This window comes from Heterodontus francisci, chromosome 3, assembly GCF_036365525.1.
Source record: "Heterodontus francisci isolate sHetFra1 chromosome 3, sHetFra1.hap1, whole genome shotgun sequence".
Classification (NCBI taxonomy): Eukaryota; Metazoa; Chordata; class Chondrichthyes; order Heterodontiformes; family Heterodontidae; genus Heterodontus; species Heterodontus francisci.
Window position 1 is genome coordinate 87,081,225 of NC_090373.1, and position 24,572 is coordinate 87,105,796.

General features: G+C 43.8%; 1 protein-coding gene across 2 annotated transcripts in view; it reads right to left on the reverse strand.

Moving 5' to 3' along the window:
• Window positions 1-24,572, reverse strand: part of cad (carbamoyl-phosphate synthetase 2, aspartate transcarbamylase, and dihydroorotase) — a 109,187-nt gene that overhangs the window by 42,104 nt on the left and 42,511 nt on the right. For both annotated transcript variants that reach the window (XM_068024098.1, XM_068024097.1), the window contains exons 19-28: window positions 24,436-24,534; window positions 20,153-20,377; window positions 19,771-19,953; window positions 19,046-19,264; window positions 16,235-16,402; window positions 15,258-15,440; window positions 8,418-8,522; window positions 556-801; window positions 365-446; window positions 4-170 (exon numbers count right to left, since the gene is read on the reverse strand). In XM_068024098.1, coding sequence (XP_067880199.1) covers window positions 4-170; window positions 365-446; window positions 556-801; window positions 8,418-8,522; window positions 15,258-15,440; window positions 16,235-16,402; window positions 19,046-19,264; window positions 19,771-19,953; window positions 20,153-20,377; window positions 24,436-24,534 — 1,677 coding nt within the window. The remainder of the gene's footprint in view (window positions 1-3; window positions 171-364; window positions 447-555; window positions 802-8,417; window positions 8,523-15,257; window positions 15,441-16,234; window positions 16,403-19,045; window positions 19,265-19,770; window positions 19,954-20,152; window positions 20,378-24,435; window positions 24,535-24,572) is intronic.

Here is a 24,572-nt window from a genome sequence, read left to right on the forward strand (position 1 = left end):
TACCTTCTGTACAAGGGCAAATGAGGTATGGTCTGTGATTGCTGGGTTTGTGTTAGGCATAGCACACACCATGGTAACTCCTCCTGCCAAAGCTGCTGCAGTGCCAGAAGCAAAATCCTCCTTATGGGTTCCACCAGGCTCACGAAGATGTACATGGACATCAATCAAACCTGAAGATACAAAACGTAGAGGCAAGAGAGATAAACCTTTACTTTAAAATGTACATACTTTATTAGCAGGAATAAATGCAAGTTTTTCCTCAGAAGTCTAATTACTAATCAAATGTCAATAGTCGCTTAGATGTATTGCTCAGAATTCACATGCGGACTAAGAGTGCGAAGAGAAAGATTACAGCTGTCATTACCTGGTAGGCGAATTAATTTGTGAGAAGTCATAGAATCTATATGAGTCTTCACTGGAGGAGCATCGCCCACAAGCCGCAAAGCCTAGAGAAAGAAGACACACCAATTAACAGAGTCGGCAGACTGCTCAGTGAATCTAAAATATGTACGAAAATGATAACTCTCCCACAAACCAAACTTTATCAGAACTTGCCTCTACAAACAGTTTGGTGCATTTGATATCAATAATTAATGGAACAGAGTAATCTACAGCCAATCGCCTAGTACGGTAACCCTTGGTAACAAATGAAGAAAGACGTCGTCCTCCAGAGTTCCTCATGGAGAGATTTATAACCAAGTCAAAGTGATTTTCTTCTAAGTAGTCCACAATACTTCGATGTCTCTCTTTCAAAGGACAACCATTATCAGAATCTTCAAATGGCCAGTCCACTGCTTTAATCTGCAGAGAAAGAAACCAGAAGACAAAAGTCAATTACTGGGAGTTAGCCAGAATACATTTCAAGCATTGGTTGAGTTAATAAAAATGTACGATGGGGAATTCTAGCATTCAGACCAGACTCAAATCCAGCCGAGAATAGAACTAGAATCCTTTCTTCAGCCAGCTGCAGGTGCAGGTTATGAAATGCGATTGGTAGGTCACAAATCAGTCAGTGGTGGACATTACCCTGTGGCACAAAACCATCCAAAATGCAGCACCAGTCTTCTCTAGGTTCTATAAGAAAATGTCACTGTTTCAGAAGCATTACTCTTCTGAAATGGCAGCAAAAACATGTTGTTGGGGTCAAGCAAAGGTAGTTCTGCATCTGACCATGCTGCATTTGACCTGGGAGTGCTTTTTAAAGACAAGAGAAAAGATCTAGTACTGACAACATACTTCTACTTAAAACACATTAAGATTCAGTTTTTTTTGGCATATCTGTATAACCAAAACTGCAGTCCTGCCATTTCTTTTGAATCAAACCAAACTGAAACAAAGTTTTAAACTAGCTTGAAACAGAGGCACACTTTGCATCAGGGAAACTAGCAATTTGTGTCAGACTTCCTCATTGCCAGTTTCAAATGATACAACTGCATGAAGTAGAATTGATCAATTGCACTAATCTGTACAGCATTTCGATATCAACTAGTCCTGTATCATTTTTCAAACAGTTTATAAGCCATTAAGCTTATTGCTTCTGGTGAATTTTACCCACTTTGCTTCTTTAATTAAGGATTACATAATTTTTTTTATTCATTCATGGAATGTGGGCATCGCTGGCTCCAACAGCATCTATTGTCCATCCCTAATTGCTCTTCAGAAGGTGGTGGCGAGCTACCTTCTTGAACTGCTGCAGTCCGTGTGAGGTAGGTATACCCTCAGTGCTGTGAGGAAGGTAGTTCTAGGATTTTGACCCAGTGCCAGCGAAGGAACGGCGATATAGCTCCAAGTCAGGATGGTGTGTGGCTTGGAGGGGAACATGCAGGTGGTGGTGTTCCCATGCAACTGCTGCGTCTGTCCTTCTAGTTGTAGAGGTCGGAGGTTTGGAAGGTGCTGTCTAAGGAGCCTTGGTGCATTGCTGCAGTGCATCTTGTAGATAATACGCACTGCTGCCACTGTGCGTCAGTGGTGGAGGGAGTAAATGTTTATAGATGGGGTGCCAATCAAGCGGGCTGCTTTGTCCTGGATGGTGTCAAGCTTCTTGAGTGTTGTTGGAGCTGCACCCATCCAGGCAAGTGGAGCGTATTCCATCACACTCCTGACTTGTGCCTTGTAGATGGTGGACAGGCTTTGGGGAGTCAGGAGGGGAGTTAATCGCCTCAGGATTCCTGCTCTTGTAGCCACGGTATTTATATGGCTACTCCAGTTCAGTTTCTGGTTAATAGCAAGCCCCAGGATGTTGAAAGTGGGGGATTCAGTGACTGTAACTCCATTGAATGTCATGGGGAGATGGTTAGATTCTCTCACCATCAGCGAACATTCACACTTCTGACCTTATGATTGAAGGAAGGCCATTGATGAAGCAACTGAAGATGGTTGGACTGGGACACTACCGTGAGGAACTCTGCAGTGATGTCCTGGAGCTCAGATGATTGACCAATAGCCACAACCATCTTCCTTTGCGCTAGGTACAACTCCAACCAGCGAAGAGTTTTCCCCCTGATTCCCATTGACTCCAGTTTTAAGAGGACTCCTTGATACCTTATTTATTTAGAGATACAGCACTGAAACAGGCCCTTCAGCCCACCGAGTCTGTGCCGACCATCAACCACCCATTTATACTAATCTTACATTAATCCCATATTCCTACCCGATCCCCACCTTTCATCAATTCCCCTACTACCTACCTATACTAGGGGCAATTTATAATGGCCAATTTACCCATCAACCTGCAAGTCTTTGGCTGCGGGAGGAAACCGGAGCACCCGGCAAAAACCCACGCGGTCAAAGGGAGAACTTGCAAATTCCGCACAGGCAGTGTGGCAACTTCCTTGGTCAAACGCTGCCTTAATGTCAAGGGCAGTCACACTCAACCCACATCTGGAGTTCAGCTCTTTTGTTCATGTTTGAACCAAGGTCAGGAGCCGAGTGGCCCTGGTGGAACCCAAACTGAGCGTCACTGAGCAGGTTAATGCTAAGCAAGTGCCGCTTGATAGCGATGTTGATGACACCTTCCATCACGTTACTGATGACGAGGATTAGACTGAAGGGGCAGTAATTGGCCAGGATGGATTTGTTCTGCTTTTGGTGTACAGGACATACCTGGGCAATTTTCCACATTGCAGGGTAAATGCCAGTGTTGTAGCTGTACTGGAACAGCTTGGCTAGGGGCGCAGCAAGTTCTGGAGCACAGGTCTTCAGTACTATTGCCGGAATGTTGTCAGGGCCCATAGCCTTTGCAGTATCCAGTGCCAGTCGTTTTTTGATATCACGTAGAGTGAATCGAATTGGCTGAAGACAGGCATCTGTGATGCTGGAGACTTCAGGAGGAGGCAGAGATGGATCATTCACTTGGCACTTCTGGCTGAAGACTGTTGCAAATGCTTCAGCCTCATCTTTTGTACTGATGTGTTGGGCTCCCCCATCATTAAGGATGGGGATATTTGTAGAGCCACCTCCTCCCATTTGTAGGCATATGTACACACTGGACCTCTCTCTCCAGAAGCACCGCCTCACCTTGTATCAAAGCTGTTCTACTCCGCAGTTTCATTTCATCCTTCGTCTTATCTGACACATTAACAAAAAACGTTTTTTCTTCCTTTCAGGTGTTAAGGATTGCAAGCTCCAGCAGCTGATGGGGACTAATGCCCCTCCAGATCCTTCTTCCCCTTCACTTGCCTCTGACCCCACCCCTTCTGATCTGCCCCCTTGCCGTGTATTCACGATACCCTCTGACCTCCCCCTCTCTGACGCTGAACGTTCTGTACTCGGCAAAGGACTGTTCTATCCCTTTATGCCCCCACCTCAGTGAATTTCGCGCTCAGCATGACTTTGAGCTCTTCTTCCGTCGCCTTCGCCGCTGGACTCACTTCCTTGACCAGGAGTCCTCCCCCCGACCAGCAGACCCATTCACCCGCCTCCAGCAATCTCCCTCCAACGGGACCCCTCCCTCTGGCCTCTTACCCACTCTTGATCTTTCCATTGAAAACTGTCGGTGAGACATCGGCCGTCTCAATTTCTCTGCCGCATCCCCCCCTCCCCACTCACTCTAACCGGTTCTCCTCTGAACTTGCTGCACTCCGTTCTCTCAGGTCTAACCCCGACAATGCCATCAAACCTGCAGACAAGGGTGGTACTGTTGTTGTATGGCGTACCAACCTCTACCTTGCAGAGGCTGAACGCCAACTTTCAGACACATCTTCCTACTTCCCCCTGGACCATGACCCCACCACCGAGCATCAAGCTACTGTCCACAGAACTGTCACTGACCTCATCTCCTCTGGAGATCTTTCCTCTACAGCTTCCAACCTCATAGCCCTGCAATCCCAGACAGCCTGCTTCTACCTCCTTCCCAAAATTCACAAACAGGACTGTCCCGGCAGACCCATTGTTTCAGCCTGTTCCTGCCCCACTGAACTGATTTCTTCCCATCTTGACTTTATCTTTTCTCCACGGTCCAGTCTCCAAAAAACATCCATGACTCTTCTGACACCCTACGTCATGTTGACAATTTCCAGTTTCCTGGCCTCAACTGCCTCCTCTTCATTGTGGATGTCCAGTCTCTCTATACCTCGATCCCCCACCAGGACAGTTTGCGGGCTCTCCGCTTCTTCCTTGAACATAGGCCCAACCAGTCCCCATCCACCACCACCCTCCTCCGCTTGGCTGAACTTGTTCGGTCATTGAACAACTTCTCCTTCAAGTAAAAGGTGTTGCTATGGGTACCTGCATGGGATCTAGTTATGCCTGTCTTTTTGTGGGATATGTTGAACATTCCTTGTTCCAGTCCTATTCAAGCCCCCTCCCCCAACTCTTTTTCCTGTACATTGATGACTGTATCGGTGCCGTTTCCTGCTCCCGCCCGAACTGGAAAACCTCATCTACTTTGCTTCCAATTTCCACCCTTCTCTCACCTTTACATGGATAATTTCCGACACTTCCCTCCCTCAACTTCTCTGTCTCCATCTCGGAGGATAGGCTGTCTACTAATATTCATTATAAGCCCACCGTCTCCCACAGCTACGTCAATTATACTTCTTCAGACTCTTGCCTCCTGTAAGGACTGCATTCCATTCTGCCAGTTTCTCAGTCTCAGATACGTCTGCTCTGAAGATGCAACCTTCCATGACAGCGCTTCTGATATGTCTCCCTTTTTCCTCAACTGTGGTCGACAGGGCCCTCAATTGTGTCCGGCCCATTTTTTCCCGCACCTCCACCCTCACCCTTCCCCTCCCTCCCAGAACTGCGACAGGGTTCCCATTATCCTCACTGTCCACCCCACCAGCCTCCACATTCAAAGGATCATCCTCCATCATTTCTGCCATGTCCAGCATGATGCCACTACCAAAAGTATTTTCCCCTCCCCGGTCAGCATTCCGAAGGGATCGATCCCTCTGACACCCTGGTCCACTTCTCCATTACCCCCAACCTCTTGTCCCCTTCCCACAGCACCTTCCCATGCAATCGCAGGTGGTGTAATACCTGTCCCTCTATCTCCTCACTATCCAAGGCCCCAAACACTCCTTTCAGGTGAAGCAGCAATTTACTTGTACTTCTTTCAATGTAGTATACTGTATTCACAGCTCACAATGTGGTCTCCTCTACACTGGGGAGACCAAACGCAGATTGGGTGACCGCTTTGCAGAACACCTCCGCTCAGTCCGAAAGCGTGACCCTAAGCTTCTGGTTGCTTGCCATTTCAACACACCACCCCCCTGCTCTCATGCCCACATATCTGTCCTGGGATTGCTGCAGTGTTCCAGTGAACATCAACGCAAGCTCAAGGAATAGCATCTCATTTACCGATTAGGCACGCTACAGCCTGCCGGACTGAACATCGAGTTCAATAATTTCAGAGCGTGACGGGCCCCCCATTTTACTTTTAGTTTTGTTTTTTATTTATTTTTTATTTGTTTATTTTATTTTAGTTTGCTTCATCATTCATTTTTTACCATGTACCTACCCACTTTTTCTTTTCATGTTTGTGCTTTGGGCCAGGGCTGTTCATTTTTCTGTCAATTAACACCCTCTCTGCACTAACGCTTTGTCTTTCAGAAACCTATTAACATACCATTTGCCTTTACTCCACGGCCTTCTGGTCAGTTATTTTCTGTGATCCTCTGTCCTATCAACACCTTCCCTTTTGTTACCTCTTGCCCCACCCCCGCTTTATTTGCTTAAAACCTTTTACATTTCTAATATTTGCCAGTTCTGATGAAGGGTCACTGACCTGAAACATTAACTCTGCTTCTCTCTCCACAGCTGCTGCCAGACCTGCTGAGAAATTCCAGCAGCTCTTGTTTTTACTTCCTCCTGTTAGTTGTTTAATTGTCCACCACCATTCACAACTGGATGTGGCAGGACTGCAAAGCTTAGATCTGATCCGTTGGTTGTCAGATCACTTAGCTCTGTCTATTGCATGCTGCTTAGGCTGTTTGGCATGCAAGTAGTCTTGAGTTGTAGCTTCACCAGGTTGAAACCTCATTTTGAGGTATGCCTGATACTGCTCCTGGCATGCCCTCCCACACTCTTGATCAAACTAGGGCTGATCGCCCAGCTTGATTGTAATGGTAGAGTGGGGAATATGCTGGACCATGAGGTTATAGATTGTGATTGAGTACAATTCTGCTGCTGTTGGCTCACAGTGCCTCATGGATGCCCAGTTTTGAGTTGCTAAATTTGTTCGATGTCTATCCCGTTTAGCATGGTGGTAGTGCCACACAAAACGATGGAAGGTACCCTCAATGTGAAGACTAGACCTCATCTCCACAAGGACTATGTGGTGGTCACTCCTACCAATACGGTCATGGACAGATGCATCTGTGACGGGCAGACTGGTGAGGACAAGTTCAAGAATATTTTTCCCCTCACCATATACTGCAGACCCCAGTCTAGCAGCTATGTCCTTTAGGACTCCGCCAGCTCAGTCAGTACTGGTGCTACTGAGCCACTCTTGGTGATGGACATTGAAGTCCCCCACCCAGAGTACATTCTGCGCCCTTGCCACCCTCACTGCTTCTTCCAAGTGCTGTTCAACATGGAGGAGTACTGATTCATCAGCTGAGGAGGGGGCAGGCGGTAGGTGGTAATTAGCAGGAGGTTTCTTTGCCCATGTTTGACCTGCTGCCATGAGACTTCATGGGGTCTGGAGTCAATTTTGAGGACTCCCAGGATAATTCCCTCCCAACTGTGTACCACTGTGCTGCCACCTCTGCTGGGTCTGTCCTGCCGGTGGGACAGGATATACCCAGGGACAGTGATGATGGCATCTGGGACATTGTAAGATATGATTCAGTGAGTGAATATCTGCGGGACAGCTCTCCCAACTTTGGCACAAGCCCCCAGATGTAAGGAGAACTTTGCAACGGGGCTGGGTTTGTCGTCGTCGTTTCCAGTGCCTAGGTCGATGCCAGGTGGTCCGTCCGGTTTCATGTCTTATTGACTAGTAGCGGTTTGATATAATTGAGTGGCTTGATAGGTCATTTCAGAGGGCATTAAGAGTCAATCACATTGCTGTGGGTCTGGTGTCACATGTAGACCAGACCAGGTGAGGACAGCAGATTTCCTTCAAACCCATTTCCCCAGAGCAATATCTTGTGTCTCTGGGTTACTAGTCCAGTGACAATTCTACTACATTACCACCTCTGGCTTATAGAAGCCATTCCAAATTTCACCCAAAAGATTAATTCTAAATCTTAAGACATACATACATATAGGGCGGCGCAGTGGTTAGCACCGCAGCCTCACAGCTCCAGTAACCCGGGTTCAATTCTGGGCACTGCCTGTGTGGAGTTTGCATGTTCTCCCTGTGTCTGCGTGGGTTTTCTCCGGGTGCTCCGGTTTCCTCCCACATGCCAAAGACTTGCAGGTTGACAGGTAAATTGGCCATTATAAATTGCCCCCAGTATAGGTAGGTGATAGTTTTAGTTTTTTTAGTTTCAGAAATACAGCACTGAAACAGGCCCTTCGGCCCACCGAGTCTGTGCCGACCATCAACCACCCATTTATACTAATCCTACACTAATCCCATATTCCTATCACATCCCCACCTGTCCTATATATTTCCCTACCACCTACCTATACTAGGGGCAATTTATAATGGCCAATTAATCTATCAACCTGCAAGTCTTTGGCATGTGGGAGGAAACCGGAGCACCCGGAGGAAACCCACGCAGACACAGGGAGAACTTGCAAACTCCGCACAGGCAGTACCCAGAATCGAACCCGGGTCCCTGGAGCTGTGAGGCTGCGGTGCTAACCACTGCGCCACTGTGCCGCCACATAGGGACAGGTGGGGATGTGGTAGGAATATGGAATTAGTGTAGGATTAGTATAAATGGGTGATTGATGATCGGCACAGACTCGGTGGGCCTGTTTCAGTGCTGTATCTCTAAATAAATAAATAAATATATCCTTACCTTAATCCCATGCTCGGTGTAAAAATCCGCTGTACCCAAACTTGCATACAGACTATATCCAAGTTGCTCCAAAGATTGGACTGTGGACAGCAGCTCACTCTTGTTCTGAAATTTGAAATAAATACTGTGAAGAGAAGTTGCGAAGATATTTGAAAGAAAAAAAAGTTGGGAGCATAAAATAAGTAGTCATTCAATATCAATATTGAAAACCATTCGTAAAGATAGTTGCCAATAAAGGTTTACATTAAAAAGGACCAGGCAGATATTGGAAAAACAATTATTGCTAGATAAAACTATTCTTCAAATGAAGCTGCATTTATACGAACACAGGAACAGTAGTAGGCCATTCAGCCCATCGAGCCTGCCCTGCCATTCAATACGATCATGGCTGATCATCCACTTCAATGCCTTTTCCCCCACACTATCCTCATATCCCCTTATGTCATTTTTATTTACAAATCTGCTTTAAACATATTCTGAGCTGCCACAGCCCTCTGGGGTAGAGAATTCCAAAGATTCACAACCCTCTGAATAAAGAAGTTTCTCCTCATCTCTAAGTGGCTTCCCCCTTATTTTGAGATTTTGGCCACTGGTTCTAGACTCCCCAACCAGGGGAAACATCTTAGCTGCGTCGACCCTGCGTATCCCTTTCAGTATTTTGTAGATTTCAATGAGATTATCTCTCATTCTTCGAAACTCTGGAGAATACAGGCCCAGTTTCCCTAATCTCTCTTCATAGCACAATCCCACCATCCAGGGAACAAGTCTGGTGAACCTTCGTTGCACTCCCTCTATGGCAATAATATCCTTCCTCAAATAAGGGGATCAAAACTGCACAGAGTACCCCAGGTGCGGTCTAACCAAGGTTCTATACAATTGAAGCAAGACTTCACTACTCCTGCACTCAAATCCTCTTGCAAGAAAGGCCAACATACTATCAGCCTTCCTAATTGCTTGCTGTCCCTGCATGTTAGCCTTCAGTGACTTATTGACAAGGACATCGAAGTCCCTTTGTACATCTACACTTTCTAATCTCTTACCATTTAAGAAATACTCTGCATCTATTCCTAACAAAGTGAATAACCTCACATTTTTCCACATTATATTCCATCTGCCACGTTCTTGCCCATTCACTAAGTCTGTCCAAATCCCCTTGAAGCCGCTTTGCATCTTCCTCACAACATACATTCCCACCTAGTTTTGTGTGATCTGTGAACTTGGAAATACTAGAATTGGTCCCCACATCCAAATCATTGATATATATGGTGAACAGCTGGGGCCCAAGCACGGATCCCTGCAGTACCCCACTAGTCACACCATGCCAACGCAAGAATGACCCCTTTATTCGTACTCTCTGCTTTTTGCCTGTTAACCAATCCTTAATCCATGCCAGTGTATTACCTCCTATCCCATTTCCAACAGGTTTGTCAAACATGATTTCTCATTCATAAATCCATCTTGACTACGACCAGATCATTATCCAAGTGTCCATTTATCACATCCTTTAGAATAGATTCCAGCATTTTCCTGACAACCGATGCAAGGCTTAAAGGTCTGTAATTCCCTGTTTTCTCTCTTCCTCCCTTCTTAAATAGTGGGGTGACATTTATGACCTTCCAATCAGCAGGAACCACTCCAGAATCTGTAGAATTTTGAAGATGATCACCAATGCATCCACTATCTCCAAAGCCACCTCTTTCAAAACTCTGGGATGTAGAATATCAGGTCCTGGGGACTTATCAACCTTCAGCCCCATTAATTTCTCCAATACAACCTTCTTACTAATAATAATTTCCATCAATTCCTCATTCTCCCTCGTCCCTTGGATCTCTAATTCTGGGAGATTTCTTGTATCTTCCTCAGTGGAGACAGACAAAACGTAATCGTTTAGCTTCTCTGCCATTTCTCTATTCTCCATTATAAATTCTCCTGACTCTGCTTGTAATGGACCCACATTTGTCTTAGCCAAACGTTTCATTTTTACGTACTTGTAGAAGCTTTTAGTCAGTTTTTATATTTTTTGCTAGCTTACATTCATATTCTATTCTCCCTTTATCAGTTTCTTGGTCCTCCTTTGCTGCATTCTAAAATCTTCCCAATCCTCAGGTTTACTGCTGTTTCTGGCAACTTTATAGGCCTTTTCTTTTAATCTTATACAATCCTTAACTTACTTTGTTCTCCACGGTTGACTGCCTTTACCTTTGGGTTTTTTTGTGCTTTGAAGGAATGTATAGTTGCGGTAAACTATGTAATGGAGTAGTACCGGATGATTGGAGGGTGGCAAATGTTGTTCCCTTGTTCAAGAAAGGGAATAGGGATAACCCTGGGAATTATAGACCAGTCAGTCTTACGTCGGTAGAGGGCAAATTATTGGAGAGGATTCTGAGAGACAGGATTTATGATTACTTGGAAAAGCATGGTTTGATTAGAGACAGTCAGCATGGCTTTGTGAGGGGCAGGTCATGCCTCACAAGCTTTATTGAATTCTTTGAAGATGTGACAAAACACATTGATGAAGGAAGAGCAGTGGCTGTGGTGTATATGGATTTTAGCAAGGCGTTTGATAAGGTTCCCCATGGTAGGCTCATTCAGAAAGTAAGGAGGCATGGGATACAGGGAAAGTTGGCTGTCTGGATACAAAATTGGTTGGCCCATAGAAGTCAGAGGGTGGTAGTAGATGGAAAATATTCAGCATGGAGCTCGGTGACCAGTGGTGTTCCACAAGGATCTGTTCTGGGACCTCTGCTCTTTGTGATTTTTATAAATGACTTGGATGAGGAAGTGGAAGGCTGGGTTAGCAGGTTTGCCGATGACACGAAAGTTGCTGGAGTTGTGGACAGTGTGGAAGGCTGTTGTAGGTTGCAACGGGACATTGACAGGATGCAGAGCTGGGCTGAGAAGTGGCAGATGGAGTTCAACCTGGAAAAGTGTGAAGTGATTCATTTTGGAAGGTCGAATTTGAATGCGGAATACAGGCTTAAAGACAGGATTCTTGGTAGTGTGGAGGAACAGAGGGATCTTGGGGTCCATGTCCATAGATCGCTCAAAGTTGCCACCCAAGTTGATAGGGTTGTTAAGAAGGCGTATGGTGTGTTGGCTATCATTAACAGGGGGATTGAGTTTAAGAGCCGCGAGGTTATGCTGCAGCTCTATAAGGCCCTGGTACGACCACACTTGGAATATTGTGTTCAGTTCTGGTCGCCTCATTATAGGAAGGATGTGGAAGCTTTAGAGAGGGTGCAGAGGAGATTTACCAGGATGCTGCCTGGACTGGAGGGCATGTCCTACGAAGATTGAGGGAGCTAGGGCTTTTCTCATTGCAGCGAAGAAGGAGGAGAGGTGGCTTGATAGAGGGGTACAAGATGATGAGAGGCATAGATAGAGTGGATAGTCAGAGACTTTTTCCCCCAGGGTGGAAAGGGCTATCACCAGGGGGCATAATTTTAGGGTGATTGGAGGAAGGTTTCGGAGAGATGTCAGAGGTAGGTTCTTTACAGAGAGAGTGGTGGGTGCGTGGAATGCGCTGCCAGCAGTGGTAGTGGAAGCAGATACATTAGGGGCATTTAAGCGACTCTTGGATAGGTACATGGATGATAGTAGAATGAAGGGTAGGTAGTTACTTAGATCTTAGAGTAGGTTAAAGGTTTGGCACAACATAGTGGGCCGAAGGGCCTGTACTGTGCTGTTCTATGTTCTATTTGTTCTTAATATTTCTTTAAAGACTATCTATTGCCTATGTACGGTCATACCTTTTAATGCATTTTTCCCAATCCACCTCAGTAAATTTGCCCCTCATAACTTCATAATTTGTTTTGTTCAAATTTAACACCCTGGCTTTAGATCGAACTACCTCACTTTCAAACATAATGTAAAATTCTATCAAATTATGCTCAGTCATCCCTGAAGGTTCTTTTACAAGATTATTAGCCCTTTCTCATTACATAATACTAGATCTAAAACAGCCTGTTCTCTAACATCCTTAACATACTGCTCTAGAAAACCATCCCAAACACATTCTAGAAACTCGTCTTCCACAGCATTAGTGCTTATTAGGTTTACCCAGTCTATATGCAGATTGAAGTCACCCATGATTACTGTATTATCCATGCCACATGCTTGTCTAATTTCCTGACTAATATCATGCCCCACACTACCATACTGTTTGGTGGCCTATGACTACTCCTACCAATGTTTGCTGCCCCTTGCTGTGTCTTAGCTCCACCCAGATTCCACATTTTGTTCTGATCTGAGATCCTCCCTTAGTAATGCATTCATTCCATCCCTTATCAGTGCAACATGACCTCCTTTTCCTTTTTGCCGGTCTTTCCTAAATGTCAAATATCCTTGAATATTCAGTTTCCAGTCTTGGTCACCCTGTAGCCACGTTTCCGTTATGGCAATTAGATCATACCCATTTACCACTATTTGGGCCTTTAAATCATCTACCTTGTTGCGAATGCTGCATGCATTCAGGTAGCATGCTCTTAACCTCGTCTTCTTGACATCATTCTGCATTCTAAGCCTGGATGATGCTCGCCTTCTAATGCCACTTGCTACTTTTCTACCTCCTGTTCCCAGCTTTAATTTCTTTCAATTTGAGCGACCCCTCAAATTCCCACCCCCCTGACAAGCTAGTTTAAACACTCCCCAACAGCACTAGCAAATCTCCCTGCGAGAATATTAGTTCTGGTCCTGTTAAGGTGTAGCCTGTCCATCTTGTACAGGTCCCACCTGCCCCAGAACCGGTCCCAATGCCTCAGATGTCTGATGCCCTCCCTCCTACACCAATTCTCCAGCCACACGTTCAATTAATCAAACCCCCTATTCCAATGTTCACTAGCACGTGGCACTGGGAGCAATCTTGATATTACTGCTTTGGAGGTCCTACTTTTTAATTTCCTTCCTAACTCCCTAAAATCTGCTTTCAGGACCTCATTCCCTCTTCCTACCTATGTCTTTGGTACCAATATGGACCACAACCTCAGGCTGTTCGCCCTCCCCCAGAAGGATGTCATGCAGCTGCTCAGTGACATCCTTGACCCTGGCACCAGGGAGGCAACTCAGCATTCTGGAGTCACGTTTATTGCCGCAGAAACGCCTATCTGATCCCGACTGTCGAATCCCCAATCACTATTGTGCTTCCACTCTTCTTCCTCTCTTCCTGTGCAGCTAAGCCACCTGTGGTGCTATAGACTTTGCTCTGGCTGCACTCCTCCGAGGAACCATCGCTTTCAACAGTATCCAAAATGGCAAACTGATTGGCAAGCAAGATAGACTCAGGGGACAACTGCACTGCCTGGTTCTCTAAGACTGCCTGGTGGTCACCCATTCCCTCTGTCTGCGTGCTCCTAACCTGCCGTGTGACCACCTCCCTAAATGTGTTTTCCATGTAGTCCTCTGCCTCGTGGATGCACTAGTGACTCTAGCCACCGCTTGAGTTCTGAAACCCAGAGCTCAAGCTTCTGCAGCCAGTGATACTTCCTACAGATGTTTGTCCAGGACACATGGTGCGTCTATGACTTCCCACATACCGCAGGACGTACATTCCACTTGGCCGAGCTGACCTGCCATAACGTAAATTGTTTTTTATTACAATGAGAAGTAAAATAACTTACCAGTTACTCACCAATCAACTTCTTCCCCTGTGCCAAAGAGAGAGGCAGCTACTGGAGGTTGAAAAAAAGGAAGAGAGAGAAGGGAGCCCCCCTCCCTCACGCAGCAAACTCCCACTGTACTCAAACTTATTTTTTTCTTAACTTATAGTTCCACTCCTTCCTGAAATCCTTTCTTCACACTGTGCCCTCCAGCAGCACTCAATGCAGACAAGTAGCACTGAGGGTCGCCTGAATTTATACTCTGAAAATAATGCTGGTTAGCTCTGCTCAAGCTCAGAAACAAGTTTAGGCTAGCTACCTAATTAACTAGCTACAGCTACTCTGAGCGTTAGCATATCCCTGTTTAAAACTGCAAGAAACCTAACTTACCACTTCACTGAAACAGGAATTGCAATTAATTGCTAGATGCAAACAAAACAAGAACTAGTCTTAAGAGATTAACCCTTAAAATTCACTCACTTACCAAACTTCCTTTTTCACACTCAGTGCAGACATATATATATATAGCAACTTTCATGACCTCAGGACGTCACAAAGTGCTTCACAGCCAAGGAAATATTTTTCAAGTGCAGTCATTGCTGTCATGTATAGAACTCTAACAGCCAATCTACACAGCAAGGTCCCGCAAATAGAAATTAGATTTATATTTTTAAAAAAATCAATCTGCTTTGGTGATGTTGGTTGAGGGATAAAGATTGGCCAGGACACCAGGAGAACACTCTCGCTCTCCTTTACAAAGGATGTCCACCTGATGAGGTGGACAGGGCCTCAGTTTAATGCCCCATTTGAAAGACAGTACCCCAAACAGTTCAGCATTCCATCAGTACTGTACTGAAGACTATTGCTCACATTTCTCTGGAGTGGGACTTGAACCCTTCTAACTCAGAGGGTGCAGTGACATCATTCAAGCCAAGGATGGCACTTATTCTTGAAGTTATCTTATTTCTACAACATCTATAGTTCCATTAAATCAGTGCATAAGGAACAAACTTACAAAACTAGTTGGTCCAGCGAGACAGGAATTTTCTGGGACCTCCTGGCACTGCCCCACCCCTTCCCTGGAGTGAGCTTTTTTTCCCCCCAAATAGGCATTATTGTAGTTCTCAAAACCAAGGCGAATGCTGCATCGGTACAACTCTAACCCCCTGCAGTAACTGTGATATATGTGCTATTACATTCCTGTAACAAAAGCTTTTTGTAAGCTGACCAATATACATGTACTTACCTTGTAGCTGCCAATTGAAAGCAGTATGTTCTTTTTAGGGATTTTAAAGCCAGTGCTCAACATGGCTTTGAGGTATGCCTCATATCGATTTTCTCCAAAGCAGGCCACTTCTCCAGTACTTGTCATCTCCACTCCCAGGACCACGTCTGCCCCAGCAAGGCGGGAAAATGAAAACTGAGGCACCTACAAATGAATTGCACACAGCAAAATGATTTCTCCCAAGAACACAACACGAGTTTTTATAAAAGCTAGCATCCTATCTTAAATAGTCTGGTTTCCTAACATTTTATTTTATTTAAACTAGACATCTGATAAAAGAGAGGTCAGGCAGCATCTGGCGAGTTGGGGGGGGGGGCAAGGGGCCGAAAAGAGGTAGAGCGAGAGAGAGCGCAAGCGAGAGAGAGCGAGCGAGCGAGAGGGGAAGGGACAAACCTTTCAGGTCATCCATGGCCTATCAAATCTGTCATCGACTTGAAATGTTACTTTGTTTGCTCTGCACTGCTGTCTGACCTGCTGAGTGTTTCCTGCGCTGTGTTTTTATTATTACAGATTTACAGCTTTCAATTCAGTTGAAATATCTAGTTGAGTCTTACATCAGGAGCTTATACATTAAAACCTGAAGATTACAACTTACTTAATAATACTGGTTGCTCCAAGGCCAACCCATGAATAATGAATGTGGACATGAATACTGCACCACTGCAATTGTTTGCAATGTATTTTCATAATCTAAGCAAAACTATGTACAAATCAAGTGTCAGTATTTTGAATATAGCCGAAATGCTATAAAATAACTGTACAAAGACACAAAAACTGCAAAACTTCCAGTGTTTTAATTTCCCTGTTTACATCCACTTGCAATTTTGCTTCATTTTTTTTTTAAAAAGGAAAGTCAAATATATAGTGAAAATCAATAGGCACGGAAGAAGCAACATCACTACTCTGTAATTCAATCATCTTTGTTCAGATCAAATTACCTTTACAGCTACAACTCCTGTACCAGTCATTAGCCCTACAGGCTCAACCTCTTCGCCCATGATAACTTGTGTTGCTAGGGCTATCATGTCCACTCCAAGTGTTTTCGATACAAATGGGAAGGAACGTGAAACTCTCACATTGCATTCTATCACTTTGAGTTGGTCATCCTGTAGAGAGGAAAACAAAGAAAATTAAAATAGCCATTTCAATGATCCAGTTTCCCAATAATCACCTGACATATTGCAAACAAAACTTACTAAATGAAAGGCTGCAATAAACATTTTATCAGAATGTTGAGCTATGTTGCCACACCAGTGCCTTCGGCAATGTGTTTAATTCTATTCATTAAAAACATTGAAGCACTGAAGGCAGTGTAAAAAGAACATAAGACTGATCCCTTGTGTCAGAGGACCAAGGGGGTAATTTTAACTGTTGGCAATAGTATTACACAGGAGATATTTGATTGGCTGCCCATTATACACCTCACATGATTTTCTTTTTGATCAATAATGGAATGGAAAGGAAAAATCAGGCAAAGTGTATAATGGGCAATCAGATTGCCCACAATCACTCGCCTGCAGTTAAAATTACCCCCAGCCCTGAAGAGGGGGTATATGAGTGGGTACCATAAATATCAACAAACCAAGTGGAACAAAACAAGCTAAATCTGCAGCAACATTTCAAATTAAATCATGAGTGCAGGACAATAAAATATAGATGTAAACTACTAAAGGGCTGGTTCAGGATTAAATGCCAGAAACCTTTGATTTAGATGAAAGTGACAAGTGTTACGGTGTTCAGGGAAGGGTAACGGAGGTCAGGCATCTTGGAATCCTTCAAGCGTTAGTTAGATATTATGATGGGAGAAGGGGGAAGGAACCAGAGGCCTGCTCAGGTCGGGAAAAAGGAACCTGACCCAAACCCGATCGAACCACAGTGGACCGGAGCCTGACCTGGCCCCGAGTCCCTCCGATTTAGCCCCGGGCCCGCCCCACCCCGACCTGACCATCCCTTTACTTACCTTCCTGATACCGAGCCTGCAAGAAGCTGCAGCGCATGCGTGATGACGTCACAGTGAAGTCACTTGCTCACTGCACAGACTCAGTTTTGTCCCAGACTCCCAGCTCCGTTAAGTTTTTTAATTTCAATACATACCAGCAGACCACTTACCATGCGTGTCTCCGACCCGACCAGAGCCCGAAAGCTGGACCCGAACCTGGCACGCGTCGTCGGGTCCCGTCGGGTTTGAGTCAGGTAGCAGGCCTCTGGAAGGAACCACATAATTCTATGCAGAGAACAACCAAGATGGGCCAAATGCTAATACTTAGTGATCTGTAATCTTTTATAATAGCAAACATTACCCAAGCTTTTTTTTTTTTTTACTGGTCTCATGTAAAGATAAAATCACGATCTCACATGAATTGGTGGTTTTCAGTTATTGATATCTGAATCAGTTCTTTGGAAATATAGAAATTTACACAAAAACTCTTTCCTTGCTCCCCAATCCAGATGATCAGGCCTATCAATGCCCCTACCAATGCTCTAGCTGACCATCAGCAAATTCAGCAGGACCAGGAAAATGAAACCTGGGAGCTTGCTAAACCATATGGCTTAGTTGTACACTGGACTAAAGACCTGCTCAAGTCTCAAAATAAAAACCTGACCCAGACCCAACGGAACCACATCGGACCAGAGACCGACCTGGCCAGAGTCCCTCCATTTCCCACCCCCGAGCACAGCCTGACCCGACCAGCGCAATGTTCCCTTGACTTACCTTTAGACTCCCAATCTCCAGGAAGCTGCAGCATGAGCGCGACGACATCATAGAGACGCTCACTGCGCAGACTCAGTTTCCCTGCTTGACGTCCCGGTCTTGCAGCTCAGGTACGTTTTTAACTTTTAACACTTACCTGCAATTCTTGCTGTGCGCGCCCGACCCAGACCTGGCCTGGCCCGAACCAAGCCCGAAGGCCGGACCCGGAAGAGCGGCCCGACCTGAACCCGACACACGGCGTCGGGTCCCGTTGGGTTCGGGTCGGGTAGCAGGCCTTTACACTGGACAATATATTTAAATAGCAAGGCATTAGGAGAGTCCAGAAACGATGTCCTTATTCTGTCCAGCACAAAGAAAATTTATGTTAATCGCTGCTTTTATTTTCATCCGAGATTTGAGTATTGATGTATTATTTTCATACACTGCAAAACTAAACAGTAAAACTTGTACATAATAGTGCCTCCCATTTGTACTAATTATAGGAATCCAAAAACACATACAGGGATGGGATGGTGCAGGGGGATAGGGATGAGTGCTGTCTAGGTCGAAGTATCCTCTACCTGTCAGGATCTGAACTTAAAATGAATTTTAGCAGTCTCAAATCAGTTTTTGTGGGCATATTTCACAGCACAAAACTGTCCCCAATTCAGCACTAAACTGACAAACTTACTCCAAAGGTTGGCTGGTGTGAGAAATAGAAAATTATTACAATGATGAAGCAGAGGCTGCTTTTGTGAAACTGGAGTCAAAGCATGTTGGAGATGGAGCCAACAGTGCTACAACTGACCTGGTGTGCATAACATGAAAATAGAAAAAGAGTTTCCATTGCCAAGATCCTTCACTTTGATGGACAAAAATTAAAAGAAAAATTCCCAAAACCTGCATCCTTCTGGTACAGAACAAAGTAAATTCAACACAAGATCTGCCTGGACTAAATAGAATACAGGAAATAAACAAGCCTCCCTCCATTCCTATCTCCAACCATGTTGTAATGCAAACACAAAACAATTAACAATTGCTTAAACAAGGATCTAACCTTTGCAATGAGCTGAAGGTTGAAAGGTCCAGTGGCCTGTAGTTCCTGTCCAATTGCGTGAACTATAGATTTGATTCTTTCTGTTGTTTTCTGGTTTAGGTCTTGAGGTGGAGTTACCAGGGTAGCATCTCCAGAATGGACCCCTGCATTTTCTACATGCTCCGATATAGCTACTGCTATCACGACTCCATCACAAGCAACTGCATCCACATCAATCTCCTGTATGGCATAAATGTGCAACTGGTTTCATTCCAACAGGTAAGTTATCCAAATGCCATATAAAATACTAACTGTTTATCTTGCCAAAGATTGTTAAAATAGGTATGTACATTTTTACAATGTATAATTACATTAAAGTTGGAGTTAATGAGGCAATAATGAAGTTTGCGTCTATCACACAAAAATGTTTCATCACACCAGCTTCAATTCAAGACACTAAATCAATTTCCACCTCTCCCAGACATGTGGGTTCATGCTCATTGTCGCCGTTTTGGTAGGAATGCATACAAACAAATTAAATTTAAACACTGAAGTACATTATAACTGATCAACAGAAATAAGAAAATTAGGGCGGGTGGCAATTTTACCCTTCCTTTAAGCTTAAAATACAATGAAAAGAAGAAATCAGGATTAACAGGTCATAAAGCTCCAAGTGTGCTTCTACGGTGACAAAAATAGCATTGCAAAGACATTTAAAACCACAAAGAAAATCTATTTTGATTAACCTTGGCCTCCTGAATGAATTTGGAAATGACAACTGGGTACTCCTTCGAAACAGCTACTGCACTACTGAGGAACTTCTCTAAGTCACTGTCAGAATAAGCCACATTCATAGCAACCCCACTCAGCACATACGATGGGCGAATGAGACATGGATATCCAACTTTTGCGCAAAACTGTTTGGAAGACTGTAAAAAGAAGAGGCCGTTAAGTAACGAGATCAAGAAAACATTTCATAGTCATTCACATGTTCAACTCAGCAATAACTATATTCTTTATTTAGCTCACAAACAGATTAATATCAAAAACATTTTATCAAGCAAGTGAATTTGCAAACTTTGGACAGTTTAACTGTTTGCAATAAAAGAAGCGCACACGTATGCCTACCTCAGTGTCAGACAGTTCCTTCCAACGTGGCTGGCTGATACCAATTGTATCCAGCATGCGCGAGAACTTGAAGCGATTTTCAGCTATATCAATTGATTCAGGTGAAGTGCCCAGGATTCGACATTGCTGACGATGAAGATCCATGGCAATATTATTTGGTAACTGTCCCCCCATAGACAAGATTATACCCTCTGGGTTTTCAAGTTCGTAAATATCCATCACAACCTGAAAAGACAATAAAACCAATACTGAAGGTATTTTCAACGCCCTTTCAGTCTCAGAGTCATAGAGTCGTACAGCATAGAAACAGGCCCTTCGGCCCACCATGTCCATGCCGACCATAATGCCTATCTATACTAATCCCACCTGCCTGCATTAATTCCATATCGTTCTATGCCTTGCTCGTACATGTTTACTTTTAACTATTGTAGCAAAGTCGACATTTCCTAAACGTTGTGTTTTCCTCTCCCATAATTTAGTTGGACTGGCTTTGTCAAAGTCCCTTAATATGAATGCCTGGATTAAGTATTTGATGATAGAAACCTAGTACATAACATTCAACTTCAGCATCTGCAGCATCAAGACATCCAGCATTTTGCAAAATGTCACATCTAAGTCTTCCTACTACACTAAAAATTATATACATAGAAAACAATAGATGGAAAAATCAGAGAGTTTAGGACTGCAGCTACTCGAAGGGATACATGGCCAGATATACAAGCGATCTGGGGCTGGATTCTAAAGGCCCACCACCAAAATAGACGGCGGACGACAAAATGGCGGCCCACACACATGGGGCACATGTCGCCGAGCCGCCACGATTCCAAACATGGCGGCTCATTACCATGACCGGGGCAGCCATGCCCCCTCCCCAATGTTGTGGAGGGAGCAGGTGAGCCGTCCACGGCAACGGTGTCTGGCACCAATGCGCAGGCGTGGCACCATTTTTAAAGGGCTGACAACCCTAAATGATCATTTCATTTTTTTTTTTAAAAAGATAGTCAATGTAAAGTTAATAAAAAATGAATTGAAAAAAATCTTTCCATGTGCTCTCCAACTCCCACTCCCGCACACCCCCACCCCTCCCGGAACACTTACTGTGAATATGTGACCTTCCCCACCCACCCCCCCCCACTCAAAGTTCAGAACCTTTGTCCTTTACCCCTTCCCATCAACCCCTCAACCAATTAGGTAGCTTTGACCTGCTCCCCCAACATCCCCCCAGCCCCGAGAAAATGATCTCCCTCCCCACAGGTGTCATGCCTTGTTTCACCGTATGGGGATACGAAGGCACGGCAGTGCCTGCCACCAGAATAAAGATCAGTGCGACAAATCAGGAGGCGACGGGACCATCATTAATTCAGGTAGATTAATTTGTTTACATGTGGAAATCGTGGTCCCGTCGCAAATATGCAAAATCATAGGAGAATAGGACAGTTAAGCCTCCATGGGAGACTGTGGGAAAGAAATTCAGTACCTTCATTCAGCACACTTTGGGAGCATAGGCTCGAGGGGGTGTTGACGCTTTTAAAAAAACAACTGGAAAGCTGCAACTACAGCAATTTGAAAGGAAAAAGGAAGGTTTAGTGTGTGATCTGTTTCAAGGTCTACTCAATAAGTTAAAAATCTTGCAAAGGCCTTGGGATTGTAAGCATCTCATGTCCTGATGGATGAGATCATCATACCTCCAGACCTCGTATACAGAATGTCTGACAAGTAATAGGACAAGCATGTCTCTCGGAGAGACTGGCACTGCAAGTGGCCTTAAGACATGCAAAAGAACCCAATATAAAGGATGGGCAAACCTCCAGTTAGGTAGAGTGCTCGGGGAAATTTGTGATGTTGGGTGCCACTGATGGGAAGAAAATTGATCACCTATGCACAGTTATTGAGATGTTCTGTTTATACCTGTATATGTTACCTTTATGTTATAATGTATTGCTTGTAATTGGTAACTTTTAAGTAGGTAAATAAAACTATCTCTATTGAGTCCAATGGCAAAAGTTTAACTGATATCCAATAGGCAAATAAGATTAAACTACCCCACAGAGACTTAATGGTCCAACACCTGAGCAAGTCAGATTTGTAGTAATCCAAGGTGCTGATGATTAAACCAAACGGTTTCATCGATGATACATGAAGTGGTAATCCAGTCAGTGGGACTTTTCATACTTGGTTCCATAAAGCCTTCCAAGGTAATAGGTAGGTGACCTAGCTGAGCATGGAGAAAGGGTCTACTTCACATCATGCAACAGTGAAACTCAACTTATAAAGATACCTCAGTAGTCTATCTGAAAGACAACTCAGTTTTCCATGGATGTTATGTTTACCATAAACAAAACAGTTGGACAAGACAATCTAGCTTTTGGACATCATATTTGCCATTATTTAATGGTTATGATACTGTAGTTTTTTTTTCCGGGAAGAATACGGTGTGCCTTTAAGGCTGGAAAAAGAGCCGTACTGCTTTAAGGCAGCAAGCTCTAAAGATTGAGTCAAAGAATGCATTCTCGTTGCCTTTGATGCAGCCACTTGGACTGAGCATCGAGACACATTTCTTACAATTTAATTTTGAACTAGCTTATAGTGCGAACAGCCTGTTCTAATATAAACAAGCAGCTGTGTGTTAGCACCTGAAAGAAGAACCCTCAGCCCATTTAAACTGAAGGAAGGAATTTAGTCTGGTTATTTATTATTCTCAAAATTTTAACAAGTTAAGCAAAACACAGATCTCTGATAATTTAAACTGAAGGAAGGGAAGTTAGACGGTGACAATCTTTTATCTCAAAAATTCTGAAGCCAGATTGACTCTATTGAAAGTGGTTGTGAGTTGTTGATCTACTGTGGTCATCGCTGGAGAAGGAAAGCATCATTTACTGCTGGAATTAGACTACGGACTGTTGAAGAACCTTTTCTCCCCCTCGGACGTCTGAGGACTTGAAACAACCTTGGACTATTTCACCTCCAGCAGGAGCATAAATTTGCAAGGACTCTAATTTTTCTATTTTAAATGTTGTTTATATCTTAGTGTTTAAGAATTTAGTTTTTCTAATTAAACAGTTAATTTGTTGATTTTAAAGACACCTGGTTTGGTTAGCCTCATTTGGGGGGTTAATAGATGGTACAATTTGGCTGGGTCTTTCTTTAATTTGGAAAATTTTAAATGATATGTTAGGTGATCTGTGGAGGGACGGGATTGAATTAACAGTGTGTTTCTCCCACCACAATCAGAATCGTATATTTTAATTGGGGGGTTTGTCTGGAGCAGTCGGTCATAACATAATCCACTTAGTACTTGAGTAATGTGAAGACTTATTCCAACCTGTGTGGCAAGCATTTGTTCATGGAAACTAGAATGGCAATCCAATTGACAATCTCAACCTCAATATCCTCGCCTCCTTTCTTGAAGGAAACTCACATTGAAATAAGATATCATGGAAACCACCAGAACTCCCATTCTTCACCTGTGAATCTAATCGATCAGTGATATCATCAGATATCCAAAAATGCATACTTTACAACGAGCCATTGGATAATGATTAGTAGCTTAAATTTTCCACTTCTTTGCATGATATAATGAGTCCAACAGTTACATTCCACAACTGCCAAGCTGAGATCACCTAATTCAGTATAGATGAGGAACAGAAACAAGAAATCCTGTTCTATATGGCTTAACAACATATCGTACAGTGTATTTGCCATCTGAATCTTTGGGAGAGACACTGTCCTGTAGAACATTTAAAAACGGGGACATGTGTGTTCAGTTCAAGAAATGAAGTTACTGCTACACAGAATCAGATAATTCAGTCCCAATTCCCAACTCCTCAGTTACTTAGCACCACAGGGAGCTTTGTTGTTTCTGTACAGCAGACACAATGAACAATCTCTATCACAACATCTGCTCCACATCACACATGAGGAGAGTGGAATGTTCATGGCATGAAACCTGATTGACTGTTTTGTTTCAAACTCCAATCACAAAACAGTCTGGGTATAATTCAAAGCTTTAAAAACATTTTTTAAAATATATTTACGCAAGTATATCAAATGCACACTTTACAGAAGACAATGTGTCAACTTTAAGAAATAAACACTTCAGCAAACAATATGAATGTTGGAAAAAGAATTGGCGATCCTGTAAGGAACAAATATTAGTCTTTTTAAGTTTTTATTTGAATACAAATTCTCTTCCAATTATTAAACGCAAACAATTATTTGTATTTGTAGCGAAGGGACAACAGTGAGAATTATAGGCCAGGCACTAATTCTTTAAAGTAACTTACCTCAAATGATATTTCATCGAAGTAAAGCCTGTCACACATATCATAATCTGTACTGACAGTTTCAGGATTATAATTCACCATTATGGTTTTGTAGCCCATCTGCATGGAATAAAGCATCAGTAGTTTTAAAGGCATTT